The sequence below is a fragment of the Psittacula echo genome (assembly GCF_963264785.1).
Source record: "Psittacula echo genome assembly, chromosome: 7".
Classification (NCBI taxonomy): Eukaryota; Metazoa; Chordata; class Aves; order Psittaciformes; family Psittacidae; genus Psittacula; species Psittacula echo.
Window position 1 is genome coordinate 16,381,948 of NC_137740.1, and position 14,460 is coordinate 16,396,407.

Sequence of the window (14,460 nt, forward strand, 5' to 3'; positions counted from 1 at the left end):
AGTCAAAAAGGTCTATAAATGAGAAGTCTAATTTTGACAAGGGGAAGGTGACAGAATCTTGCTTTGTCAAGTGAGGATTAGATTGTCTTTGCTGTAAGCATTTCCCTGTGTAAACAACTTCTGCTTTTTAGTGCACTTTTGTTGTGGTCTTCACTACAGCGGTGTCACTTTGCACCATCAGTGAATAAAATCATATCCTCCTTGTGAGAGACTGACAAGGTTTTGTTCAGTTGCAGGTACAATTGGTTTACTTCTCCCCTCTTTGCACCCCCATTCTTCACTTTATGAGCTTCACTTTATGTGATTTTTTTTCTGAAAAGACTTGAAAGAAGGAAAAACTCTTTTTCTATTTCTTTGGTTTTGTGGGTTTGGTTTTGAACAGCAGAACATTCTTGAACAGATAAGACTGTAACTTCCATAGCCCCAGCTCCTAGCTCTGAAAGGTGCTACTCTGCTAGATATTCTGTTTCACTAGGAATAAGCTTAATGATCCCAAGTATCACCAAGTATGTGGTTGGGCTAGTACTTTCAAATACTGTAGATAGAGGTAATTGCTGGTATAGACATTTATGCTCATAATGCAGTAGTTACCAAATGTGTGTGGAGACAGATGGACAAGTATGAGGAAAGAGGGTGGGCAATGCTGACAGACTGCTGAATTATTGTCCAGCTTTGTCTGCACTGGAGAATAGGAGTGGTCCAGGAGTGAGGCTAAAGGGAGGCAGCGTACATAGTTATGTGCATTGGGAACATCCTTTAAGGGAGAATGACAAGAGGTAGCAACTAATTATTCCTGCTACTGAAAAGACTGCAGAAAATGGAAGGATGCCATGGAATTTCCAGGTGCCATATCTTCGTACATGCGACTTATGGGACTGATGGATTCTTCCTTTCAAAAATTCCCTGATGTTACCTGTTAGCCTCTGACAGTGGAACTAGGATAATTTCTTTGGTGTTGATCTGGGTTCATGCTTTGTTCTGATTTTTGTACGAAATTTTGGAAAAAAGAAAAGGTGACATGAGTTTTGTTGATGTAGTACTTAAATTGCATTCATGCAGTGAATAGTCCCTCAGGGTGCTTGGCTTGGGGTCTAAGCAAACAATTAGTTTAATAAAATGAAGGTTTTTTCTAAAGGAAAGGGTGTTTGATATGTTTCAGGTTTGTATTTCTTGAATTGTGGCTTACTTTAGTCCCAGTTGTTGCAGTTCTGATGGATATTTTGTTACAAGAATAATTTTCTTCTTTCCTTTGTTTTTAATTTACATCTCAAATTGTTTAGATAATTATTTGTTGCTGGCTCCTCTAAGAGTTGCTGCTGGTATTGCTGTCGCAGGCCAAAGTTCACAACAGGAGTTTCTCAGCTTTAATTATTGAGGTTCTTATGGGTTGTTTTGTAACTTGAATAATGTTTTTGGTGTTTTCCTTTATTCATTTGAGTTGCTGGCAGGTACTCCAACCCATCAAGAATTCATGTGGCTTAGGTTTTTGTTTTTTTTTTTTTTGGTCAGGATTTGCAGCTCAGTTCTCTGCAAGTTTCATGCCTGCCTTTTATCCAAATTAGCACCGACTTTAACCGGTTTCTCTCTAAAGTCCCATTCTTTATCAGAATGGACAGTAAACACTCTTACCTACTTATTGCTTGCCCTAATCCTGAGGCAAACAAATTTGCTGTTCTCTCAGTGCATTGAATTGTGAAGTGCGTTTGTTTATATAAGACTTCCTTACTCAGGAAGTCACCCTCTCTGCTATTTAAGGTTATAAATGAACTTCTGCTTGGCTAGTTACTGCAGGCAACCCTTTCCTGTAAATATGGAAAGCCCGTTCTGCGGTAGATATGTCAGTATGGTGATGTGTCAGAAGCTCAAATCTTGCAATGAGATGAAGAGCTATTTTGCTGATTTACCCTGGCAGCTGTGAAGATGTGTCTTACTGATCCCAGAGCATGTGTGTGAAAATCGGTGAGACCTGGGATGAGGTGGCTTTTGTGGGAAGCAGACTTAGACATGAGTGCAGTTGAATCAAGATTTGAGTATCTGCAAGTATTTTGATGCCTTGTATGAAATACTTGAAAAAACAAAAAGCAGGACAAGAGGTGCCCTTTTCAGGTCACTTGTAAAATGCATCCATGCAGTCAACAGCCCCTACAGTCGTTTAATTTGGAGTATAAGGAAGAAAAGAGTTCAGTAAAACTTGGATTGCTTCGAAAGAAAAAGGTATTTGTCCGTGAGTATGTATCTAGTATTATGAGAGGCATTGCCTGCTTCAGGGGATTTATTAATCAATATGCGAATCAGATCAACTACCTGCTTACAGTTTCTAATAATCTAACTATAAAACATACTTCCAGTGATAGCTGCCCAGTAATATGCTATACATTTTAGTCACTGAACTTTTACAAAGAGGGAAGGTGGAGCAGTAATATGGAGAGGGAAGTTGGTGCTAGCCAGTTAGACAGGATCTAAAACAGTGTGGAGGGGCAGATGGCTTACCTGGAGGAAAACTGCAGGAGGTGCCATAAATGTTGTGCTTGGTATGTAGTTTTGATGGTAAGACGAAAATCTGATTTATGTATATTAGTATTTAACTACTAGAATTTGCTAAGAACCTTTACTCAAGAATGTGATATGTTTACAAGATACTTTATAGTAGTACCTTAGAAAATCTTGTTCTTGGAACTCATTCTTAAAATGTATTGGGGATTTTTTTCGCACATGGTAACCATGGAAATATATGCACTGTAGAAACATGAGGTGTTCGAATTTTCACAATTCTTGCCAGGTTTTCTATTTTCTTTGTAAAGTAATACCTGTTACATTTCACACAGCAAAGGTGGTCTTTTTACACTATAGGTCCGGTGGTAGTTGCAACATTTTAGATTACGATGGGTAAAGTTTAGCTACAGCTACAGTAGGTGGTACTGCACAGGTGAAACTTAATTTCTTATTGCTTACAAAGCACATCAATGTCTGATAATTGAGAATTCTATGTGTTAAGATTTCTTCACATAACCTTTTCTGTATGAACTAATTTTATATGTAGGGAGTGTTAAGTACTGCATTGGAAGTAATTGTAATAAACTTATGATTTATTAATTTGAAATTTTAGGTTAATAGCATTATCTTATCTAATAATTGAAAATTAATTTTAAATTAGAATTATTTATCAGAAGCCTGTTCAATAGACACTGCCACACTTTATGGTCACATTAGACTAGCACAAACTGGTACTCCTTCAGAAAATGAGCAGTTCTCCTGCCCCACATATTTGCCCATTTCCACCCCACATTTCCCTTCCCTCACCCCAGGAGAAGCTTTCATGTGATGGAAAGAACTGTGAGTTGCTCTGGATTAAAATTAGCTTCCCATGGCCTGCCCTGCCCTGCCTTCTGTCCATTACTTTTTAATCTGGCCTAATTCCCTGACCTGTCTTGGCAGTCAGCCACAAGGATGCTTTTGCTCTTTCAAGGAAGGTCATGATAGAGTGGCAGGAGCGAGTGGCTGTAGAAGGATGGGACTGGGATACTTTGTATTTATACCTGCCCATACTGAACACTGAACTGTGGTCTCACAAATCAAACTGCTATTTCTTGCACTTTTAAGCCCCTAAGCGCATGGATTGTTGCAAGAGAGGAAGCAGATTTACAGATCTGTCATCTCCAGCAGTCTGGAATAATTCCTTTCAATGAACGCTTTAAGGGCAGGAAGAACGAATGAGAGAAACTCCTTTCCAAACCTTAGTTTTAACATACTCCAGAACTAACTGAATGCCAGTTCTAACTGGTGGGTTCAGAGAACTGGAACAAAAAATCACCTCTAATCAATCAGCAAAAGGTTGCTAATAATGCTTAAATTTGAAAAGAAAGCTTGGTTAAGAACGAGTCCTGAAGGAGCAAAATACCCAGAGATGGAATACCTCTTTCCCACCAGGAATCTGCAGGAGACTTGAGGTCATGTCCTGTGCTTGGATGTTTGGATGAAGCTGTTCTGTTTGTTTGCATTGAGGACGTCTTGCATTTAATCAATAATATAGCATTTGAATAATAAATCCCAGCGTGGTTCGTAGAATCATAGAATGGTTTGTATTGGAAAGGACCGTAATACCATCTAGTTCCAACCTCCCTTCCATATTCAGAGATACCTCATCCTAGACCATGTCGCCCAAAAGCTCTGTCCAGCCTGGCCTTGAACACTGCCAGGGGTGGAACATTCACCACTTCATAGACTTGGGTTGGTTGTTTCCATTTTTTGGCATTTATCTGTGTGTTTTTTGAGGGAGGAGCCACTTTTTTTAATTGGGTCTGGATTCTCCTTTAAACTAAGAAAGCAGAGGTTTTGTCTCATCTGTATTTTTTATGGTGGAAAATGATTGAATCAGGACATACACACATGTACAACTCTGCTGAGCAGAGCTAGTACAAGATTTGATACGTTCGTGACTGAATAAATTTAATGATTTACATAAGTTTGGGGGAGTTTAAGCAAGATTTCAGGGATTCACACTGAGTGACTCTGTTAGTTGGGTTTGGTCCTGTCTCCACAGGATGTTCTTTGGCATGCTGTACTTTCAGCATTAGCCAGGTTCAGTCCCTCTGTTCGGACCTGTACTGTATGATTTAAGGAAAAAAATAAGGGGGAAAGACTGAATATTGGATTTGGAAACAAAATTGATTTTATTCACTCTAAAAAACAGAAGAAGGAAGAAGAAAGTCAGTCTGACTGCAGCACTTGTGTGCAGTAGAGTGTCTACCTCTCAGAATTTAACAAAGGTATCTCTGGTAGTGAAAACCTGTTTTGGTTTGTTTAAATCTGTCACATCTCTTTTACAGGCTTTTGTCAGCCAGCCAAGCCAAGAGGAGAGGTGAACATTAGGACTTCAGCTTTAACTTACAGCTTAAAATTACAGTCTCGTAGCACTGAAAACAAAAATTAAGGAGGGAGGGAGGGTGGAAGGAAGAAAAGCTGGGTTCTTTATAGAGCCTGTACTTGTAAATTTGTTTTTCTAGAACTGGCAAAATACAGTCTAGCTCAAAACTTAAAAAATGTGGATAGGGTTAAAGAAGGATTTTGCCTGTGTTCCAATTTTTGAGTTGTAATGAGTAAGTACAGTTTGTATTTCGTCATTGTTGCACATTGGAAATTGATTCCTGCATGTTCCCCACAACCTTACCCTGCCAAATCAGGCTCCAGTGCTCTCTTTCAGTCTTTGGGCACTGCAGCTGTAATTTGTCTTAATTTAGTGTTTATCCTTTTGTGCCCCCAACTTACTCCATGGTTTTTCCATGCCCTTCTGATCTCTGTTTCCTACCAGTCCTTCCCAGGATTCCATAGAAATGTTTACAGCATGCAGTTAGATTATTAGCACTTCCATTTAGATGCAAATTTGGATGCAGTTAATAATTCTTACATGGTCATTCATATTTTGTATTCCAGCAAATAGGCTTTTCCAGAACTGCACCGTATGGTGTTGGTTTGGGGGTTTTGTTTTGGTTTTTTTTTAACTGAAGGAAAAGTTCTTAGCCATTGAAGCTGGCGAGTTAGTTTGCTCTGCATCCCCTCTTTTTATCATAGTTAGTGCTTAAAAGAAATATAAGGTCAAAACCCTGTTCTCAAAGTGAAAAACTTGATAAATGAGAGATTAAATTGACACAGAGTTTATTAATCTAGCCTTAGTGACTTTGCAACTCTTAGAGCAGAAACAAGACAAAATCATAGCTAGTCAGTTTTTCACAAGAGGGCTGGTATGTGTGTCTCGCTGCAGCTCTAAGACAAGATTGACTTGCCTTCTACCAGGCTTATATCACATTGGACTTTTTTTCCCCATTGTTTTTATATCATCAGAAACAAAGCCTTTTGTACTTGTTGACCGTCTGTTTAATGATACCATTTTAGTTTGTGTTTTGAAGTGTTCCCCTTCACTTCACCAGCTATTAAAATGTTAACTGGTGCTCACAGTACTTCCTCTGAGTGTATAATAATATTTAACACTTAGTTGTGTTCATTTTCAAACACTTGCCAGGGTAGAGAAATCTTTTTCTAAGTCTTGTGATATTACTCCTGCTAATAAAGAGAAACCTAAAGAAATTTAAGGTGACCGGTTAATGCTGTAAGAGGGAGACTTAACTTGAATCATGTTCTTCTGACTTGCTTCTGAAATATGGTACCATAACCACAGGATGCACTGAGGCATCTATATACATCTGTATAATGTTTAAGGCTATAAATACTGGTTTTCTAAAAATGAAATATGCATGTATATTTACCAGAATCTCTTCATATATATTCATTTTTCCATTACATGGAATTTGGAGATTTAATTAAATAGCCCATTTAATTCTAACTTCAAGTGATTATATTACAGTTTTGGAACAGAAATTGAATTGTATTTTGATAAAGGGCATTTTAAATACCAAGCAGAGATTGGCATTTAACACAGCAGATGGGGGTTTGTAGTGGTGCCCAATGTTTAGTCTTAATCAGTTTAGTTCTTGCTTTCTTGCCATGAATCCTATTGAATCCTATCCAAATACTTCCCTCCAACCCCTCCCCTCCCCAAAAAAAAAATCTGGCTTGCTGGCTCTTGTAGGATATGTGCTTGAGAATAACAAGTACTGTGCACATGGGAGATGGGTGAAAGGCACAGTAATTAAAGATAACTCTTCAGGACTGCTCCATCTGTGACCCCTTCCCCTCTGCTGTCATTTCATCCCTGCAACTGAGAGGTCTTAACCCCTTTAATTTTTTTTTCAGGAGCTTTCCTCAGATTCACTTGCTTTTAAACCATGTTTTAGGCAGAGTACTCTTGATAGTACCCATACTCTTTATTAACAATTCTTTATTATAAGCTTGCTAACTTTTCATACAAACATTAATCAGTAACCCAAGCAAAAATACTGTGTACTGTGTGAATATACTGTTAGATAACAGTCTGCTTTGGGGGGTTTGTGTGGGTTCAGGGGAGTTTTGCTTTGGTTTGGGTTTGGTTGTTTGGGTTTTTTTAATGCTTCTTTGTATGCTGGTATTACCTAGGAACCTTTGGATCTTGAGTTGCACTTCCCTTAGAAATCTCTTACAGCAGGTCTCCTGCTTGTCACCGTGTTGCCTTGGTTCTGAGTACAGCTCTCTGCAGGCAAAGTCCCACACCACCTTTTATACGAGGGGAATGGCTTATATCTTGTCCAGCTCTGTGTGCACCTGTAGCATTTCTTCCGACCAGGGTTTGAACTGAAGTAGGCAGAAGTTACAAAACTGCTTGAAGTCTTTCATTTGTGAGTCCTCTGTTTGTTACAACCTTTTTCTGAATCTCCCCAGATTCCTACTATATGCTTCAGGTTTTTGCATTGCACAAAACTTGCTGATTCTACCAACAATTGCTCTTGCTGGGCACAAAGAGCTAGGTTTGTGCTGTGTGTTTGTGCATACTCAGTCTCTGGACCAGTGGTGCATTCTCTCCAGTTCCAGCTGCTGTGCTTCCTGACACGTTGTCAAGGTCCAGCTGGAGAAAACCCCAGTGTTGGAAATATTTTGTTCATGATCCCCAGAGTGAAATTAAAATGCAAGTGAGGTCAAGTACCATAATCAATCAGTTTGTTTATTAATTACTATAAAAAAGCGATAGGACAGACTGGAAGAAAAAGATAGAAATTAAGCAAGCCTTCAAGAGTGCAGAGAGATAGTCACCACTGTGCATCCAGCAATGTCCCAAGGGTCCGTCGTCATCATCTTTAGTGGTGGGAGTCGTCCAGGGTCTGTAGTCGTCATCGGTGGAGGATGTCCAACACGGCAGTTACCTTTTTCCCATCTATTATGTTTTGGGGGGAAGTACCTCTTTTCTTAATGCCATGTACTGCCCATTGCTGGTGGATCACAAGCATCCAGTTTCACTGCTCTTGCAGCCAGCTCTTCAACTGCACATCTGTAGCAATCCTTGAGATAATGGGCAGCAATTCCTCGCACCAGCCTTTTGAGATAATGGACAGAGGAGTATTATCTCAGTTACTCCCACCCATCTCGGACAGTGGAGTCCCATTTCAGCTCCTCACACCCATCTCTTGGGCGACGGACCTTGGAGTCCCGTCTCAGCTTCTTATACCAATATTTGAGACAATGGATTTCAGTTCAGTCTCTCACGCACGTCCAGTTGTTTTGAGCGCTGCTGTCACCCTTGCCAGTGCAATTACTCATGTAAAGCAGGAGCTTTTCTTCCTTTAGTTTCAGCCTCCTTTGCTCCAGTTTGTGCTGTACCAGTGAAACCAGTCTGAATAGGGTCTGTTGGCTGATCTTTGCTGCACTCTTTGCACTCTCATCTTTACTTTGCTCAACTGTATAAGAGTGATCCTTGCTTTTCAGTGTTTATGGGAACCTATCAACATCTCTTTCCTGAGTTCTTTTTTATTTTGACAGTCCTACAAAATTAAATCATTTCATCGTATGGTGACCGTACAGGATTTCCATGTGCATTCCAGCTTGCATACAGCAACTTGGGCGGTGCAGTTGAGACTTTTTGAGGGGCTTTGCTGCTGTTGGGTAAAAGGACTGAAATTTGATTGTGAATTTTTTTTTTTGAGACTGCTTGCCGTTTCTGTGCTATGCACCACATGCCATGCAATTCACACATGCTGTCTTCTGGAACAAAGTGCTAAGTAGTGGGAAGATCACCCGATTACAGGTTTTATTGTGATCCAGCATGCTGCGATGAAGATAGATACACTTTTGTTAGCAACAGTTCCTTGGATGTGTGTCCTGGAATAGATTAATGATTAAAGATGCCAACTTGATCTGTTGAAGTTTTGTAAGCTGTGCTTATTTCTGTGATGCATCATCTTTTTTTCATACTGAATTTAGCTGCCTTTGGGTTTGTTTTTCTCCTCTTTTCTTTGCTCAAACATTCTGTGATTTAGCATGAGTCATTTTGTCTGTGTGGGAAAGGGTTGGTTTGTTAAAGGGTCCGTTCTTGAGTGGGGAGGGGAATGGGTGGAATGTATTTGTGTTTTCTGTGTGTTTATTGTGGAAATGCATAATTTTTTTTTCTTTTTTCCTTCTCTTTCTTTCCTCTCTTCATCATCTCATCTGTGTGGGTGAATGTTCCTGCAAACCCTTGTGGAACCTATAGAGACTTTTGGTATGCTCATTCCTTCATTAGTGCCCAAAGTCATAGATGCTAGGAATATTTAAAGACTAGCAAAGCAAACGAGTCACATTGTCACAATATAAGGTGGCTAAAAATGTGCACTTGAGGAAATCTTCTAAGTCATCGTCTAATAAACCTGTTCATTTGAATCATCACAATAATACCAATGGCCACTACTATCTAGTTGGTGTAAATTTTGATTCTGTGCTTGAAAAGTAGAAATGAAATGTGTCCTTCTGTAGCAAGAACTAATGTTTTGTGATTGAGAGAGACTTTTCAAAACTGCCTATCGTGTTCCAAATTCTAGGTCTTATTTTCAGAAGTGACTGAAGTGTATGCACTTTGGTTGCCTAAATTCCGTTTGAAATCACATACCAAATGATGTAGGATTGTTGATGGTGTAGGAGCCCAGATGACCTCTGAAAATGAGAACAGGCATAGTTCGACCCATTTCCTCATTAGGAGGGAAATGTAATTCTAATAATAAAACACACCACAAAATACGAAATCATTTTTAAAAGATAGCAGTTTTAAGATAGATGAGTGACATGTAGATAGCTTTATTTTGAAAATGTGTTCAATGCTCCTTTCCAAGAGAAAGGGTGAAAATAAATAAGGTAGAAGTTCAGTTGAAGGAGAGCTTGTGACTTATTGTTATTCTAGAAATGAAAGATTTTTCTCATGCTTCCATGATTTGAGTATTTCCAGCTGCATCACATTTTTTCGTAGACACCATTCTTTATTCCAGAAGCAGAACAGAAAGATGACTATATGTAAATGTCATTGTTTTCATAAATACAGAGTAAATTATATTTCAGTGCAAATTATGTGGAAACTTAAAATATTTATATGAACAATGGAGATGATGTGAGGAATTTTTAATGTACGTACTATAATAGCATAAAAAGAGACCAGTTATCTCATGGTTTGGCTGTGCTATATAGTGTAAAAGTTAATGTTCATTTCTAAGCTACAGCCACTTGAGTTTGAAGGCTTGGCTTTTCGGTAATCTTAATGATCATCTTTGGGGTTTTTTCTTGTCATTAAGAGAAAATAATATTCATGCTATTTTGATATAAGTTGATGTTTTAAAACTTTATCACTAGTCATCATTTTACCAAGTCATCTCTGTTCTCCTTAATGGAAGAAGGATCATCAGGCATGAATCTGGACACTGTTAGCTTCCCTTTTTTGTGTTGAGAAATTATTTCATGCCACAGGAAATCCTGTCCTTTTCTCAAATTAGGATCATTAGAAGTCATTACATGAGTAACCCCCATAATTTAAAAACAATGGAAATATTTTCCACACACAGGATAAATGTGTCAAGCATTTTTACTGACTACCCACTAAAATATTTTTAACTCTCAGTGAGTTTTAATACCAGTTTAAAATAGTTCCTTTGATAGAAACTGTTCTTAATAACAATTTAAAATAATTCCTTTGGTGCAAACTGTGTTTTTCTTACTCTGCTTTGCCATACATTTAGGATAATAAATATGTTCTTCCTCTCTGATATTGCTTGTGATCTCACTGTGAGTGGATCTCATGCTTTAAACACTATTTGGACCTTGAGGTCTGGCAGAACTTTTGATATTCTTTCTGAAATCTCAGTTATTTGCTCCTCCATCAGAGCCGGTGACTGTGGAAGCCATAAACCTCCCTTGGGTATTTTGTGGTAGTTGAGTCCCATAGCACATTTGAGACGGAGTTAAAAAGAAACACAAAACAATTCCTGATGAGCCTTCTCCAGGGCTGCCCTTGCTTTTACTGCTGCTGTAACTCTACCAGTACTAGAAGAGAATTTTAAGAAATGTCTCTGTGTAGACTCCAGTATTCTTAGAAGAGCACAAAAAAGTTCTGATTCAGCAGAATCAGATTGTTTACAACCCCATAAACCTATTTTTTTATGACCATTGGAAGGTAAATTACAGTTGCTAAAACATGTATTTCTAGATATTAACCAGAATAATCTTGGCACACTGCTCAGTATTTTTAGAAGTTGCTTGTGGCAGAACATCACAGTGCAGAAAATCCACCGTTATTAATGCTCTATTATGTGAAATAATTCAGAGAACACAAAAACAGTAGGATATTTTCTTCTTGATTCTGTGACTTTTTCAGAACCTCAGCAATGTCTAAAACACCTCCTGTTTATGACGGTGCATTAAGTAATCTGCCTTGATCTGGCTGAGCATTGATATTAAAAAAAAAATAGAACAGCTGAAAGATGATCTAAACGAAATATGTTGGTGCACATTTTAAATAGCCAACCGGAATGTTACTGTTACACTTTCCTTCAATGTCAATGGAAAATCAATATTAAAAATTCTTATTCTCTGACTGTGGGCATGCCTAATGTGCAGTGTCAGTGTAGCCCTGTGCTTTGTCTTTGCTTGCAGTAATGCTGTCCATTTGTTACTTGAGCTTGCAAACAGCCTTTAAATGAAGGTGATGAGGGGAAAAAGCAATGAAATTGGCATTACACTTAAGCAGCTGAAAGAAAATGTAACTTTTATTTAACAAAAATTGATTAAAAGTCTGTGGAATGGCTGTTGTAAACGTCAGGTGTTTGTGTTTTTTTCCCAACCAACTTAAGAACGTCTTTCATCACCTTAAAGCCTGCTTGTGTATACAGTATTGTCAGATAATAGAGCCAGTGTAGAATTTCTGTAGAATGACGTAGTTACTCCAGAAAGCTTAGAGACCACCTGGAGATACTGTAAAAGCTCTAGAGGCATTGGTGCTTGCTTTCATACATGGAGAAAATAGTGTATTATGGGCTGAAGAAATAAGTTGATAATAAAGTTTGCATATTTTGCTAACAAAGCATCTCCATTGCGTTCATGACGAATTACACTAATTAAATTGTACTTTTTTTGTCTGCTTTCAGTGAAAGAGTTCCTAGCCAAAGCCAAAGAAGACTTTTTAAGAAAATGGGAAAGCCCCCCTCAGGTATCCGTCATTTAAGCATTCAGTAATTTTCTCTTGCATTTTTGTATAATGTGATGTGTTATCAGCCTGTAATGAGTGGTGCAGAAAACAGAAATAATTTTTAATGCAATTTTTAGAGAAGTTTCCAATTTTAATGTCAGTTTTGATATTGAAGCTCATCAGCAAAGACTCTTGGGCCTTCTCCAGTTTTGAGTCAATGAAATGCTCATATTGAACAACAGCTTTCTCTTACGGAGAATGATGTTTACCATCAACATGACAAGACTCAAATTCTACTGGCATGGTTTAGCTGGCTTTTTGTAACAATAAGCATTGGCACATCTGTCATCTACCCTGTTAATAATTTCCTCCATGATATTAAGGGGAATTGAGGGTATTAAGTCTACTGCACAGGGCTTGGAGCAGGTTAAGGAGCTTGTTAGAGAGACATCTCTGAAAAGTTGAACTTGATTTGGGTTTTGGGGAAAGGGTCATTGTTTTTAGAGCAGCATTTGGAATGCTATGGTACTGAATGTCTTTGAAAACTTACTCAGTGATACACTCTCCAGACAGCCCTAATGTAGGAGTGTCTCTAGAGCTTGGGTTATTTTGCATGTTCCAATATTGTTGTTTGTGAAGTATCAGGGGATTATTTATCTGCATGTTAAATTTGTGATCTGTTTACTGCATTTCTGACTGAGCATGTGTCATCTGTACGGACAAATTATAGGAATGTTGATACAATTCAGTTAAGTCTTTTTCTGGTTTAATGAGTACAATGTAAAATCTCGTATTAAAATTTGACATGCATGAAATTGTAACAACGATATAGTTGGCTATTGTTGTCTTTAATAAATGTAATTTTACTCATTATTTTTCATAAGTCAATTCAGTTTATACAGATAAAATTGTCTTTGGGTATTAAATAATATTATTATATCCTTGTACATGTAGAATACTGCTGGCCTAGATGATTTTGAGAGGCAAAAAACCCTTGGAACAGGATCGTTTGGGAGAGTAATGATGGTGAAACATAAAGCCACAGAACAGTATTATGCTATGAAGATACTGGACAAACAGAAGGTTGGTGTAACTCACAGTGGGTTTTGTGGTACAAAAGAGTTTTATGTAGATCAAGATCTGGTAACTGTGGCTAAACTGTGTTGCACAACTGTGCTTTTCCTTATCACGTTTGGGTACTGGTGGTACATGAAAAGCTTGGCATTCTCTTTTTAACCTGCAGATTCAGCTGTTGAGGCTGTGTCAGATTCTTACAACTGCCACTAACACTATTGGCAGGCTAAAGAGGCTCTAAGTCCTGTCCAAGGCATTAGTAAAATATTGTCAGTTAAATTCTTTGCTTAGCTTTTTGTGAGGTGGCCTATACCAAAATGTAGTGCTGTAGTTAAGTAAATAAATAAATACACCTTCACAGTGTAGCTCAAAATTCTGGAAGACTCTTTGGATCAGAAATTAACAAAATTTTCAATTGTAAACCATAATTTGAAAAATAATTTCTTTTCCATTCTTGGTCCCATGAGGTATTAACTTTTGTAAGCATAATTATGCAGTAATCCCGTTGCACCTCTAGTAACTGCATAGATAGAACAGTAACCTCTCAGAACAGCTGTGACAGCAGACATTTTCTATGTTGAAAACTTAAATGCTCTAGTCTGATTCTGTATTGTTACTCCCGCCTGATTTAACAGCTTATTACTGTTAGATTACTTATTACTGTTAGATTAAGTAAGTGGCATCACTTAATAAAGTTTAAATTTTAAATAAAACAGAATTCTGGAATGCTAAGATGTGTTTTAAAGGAATTTATCAATACAGTTAGTTTTTAACCATTCTGACAAGCCTTTCAGAAGTACGTTATTTAGATTAGTAGATTCTTAGGTCTTCAATATAAGAGCTTTTCTTACTTTGTAAGGCACTGTAAATAACTTTGCTATTGTACAACAAAAATCATATTAAGAAAATATTAATCTGGCAAAGAGAATTTAATAATCAGCAACTGATAAAACAAAGTCAGCGTTATCTCAATGTGGACTCTTGCACTTAGGCATTATTACCTTCCTGAGTAATTTTAGTTAGTGGAATTATGGCAGTGACATAAATGAGTCCTTCATGAAATGCACACAGTTTCAACTCAGCATACATAATTTTATGTCTGTGTATTCTATTAAAAATATATTAGTGTTATATCAGTAACTTCTATTAATGAATCACAAAAATAGAAAGTGGTTTAGGGAGAACCTATTTCTGTCATTTTCTATATTCTAGAAAACATACAGGTGTCTAAAATTAGACGGCTTGCAGGCTGCCTGTGATTTTTCATTTACATTTTACTTGGAAAAAAGAGAAGGCATGTTGTGTGTCCTGTTGTTATCCAGTCT

At 37.7% G+C, this 14,460-nt stretch overlaps 1 protein-coding gene across 5 annotated transcripts in view; it reads left to right on the top strand.

Moving 5' to 3' along the window:
• Window positions 1-14,460, top strand: part of PRKACB (protein kinase cAMP-activated catalytic subunit beta) — a gene marked incomplete at its 5' end in the record, with an annotated part of 73,761 nt that overhangs the window by 42,428 nt on the left and 16,873 nt on the right. For all 5 annotated transcript variants that reach the window (XM_080622428.1, XM_080622429.1, XM_080622430.1 and 2 more), the window contains 2 exons: window positions 12,021-12,082; window positions 13,016-13,144. In XM_080622428.1, coding sequence (XP_080478554.1) covers window positions 12,021-12,082; window positions 13,016-13,144 — 191 coding nt within the window. The remainder of the gene's footprint in view (window positions 1-12,020; window positions 12,083-13,015; window positions 13,145-14,460) is intronic.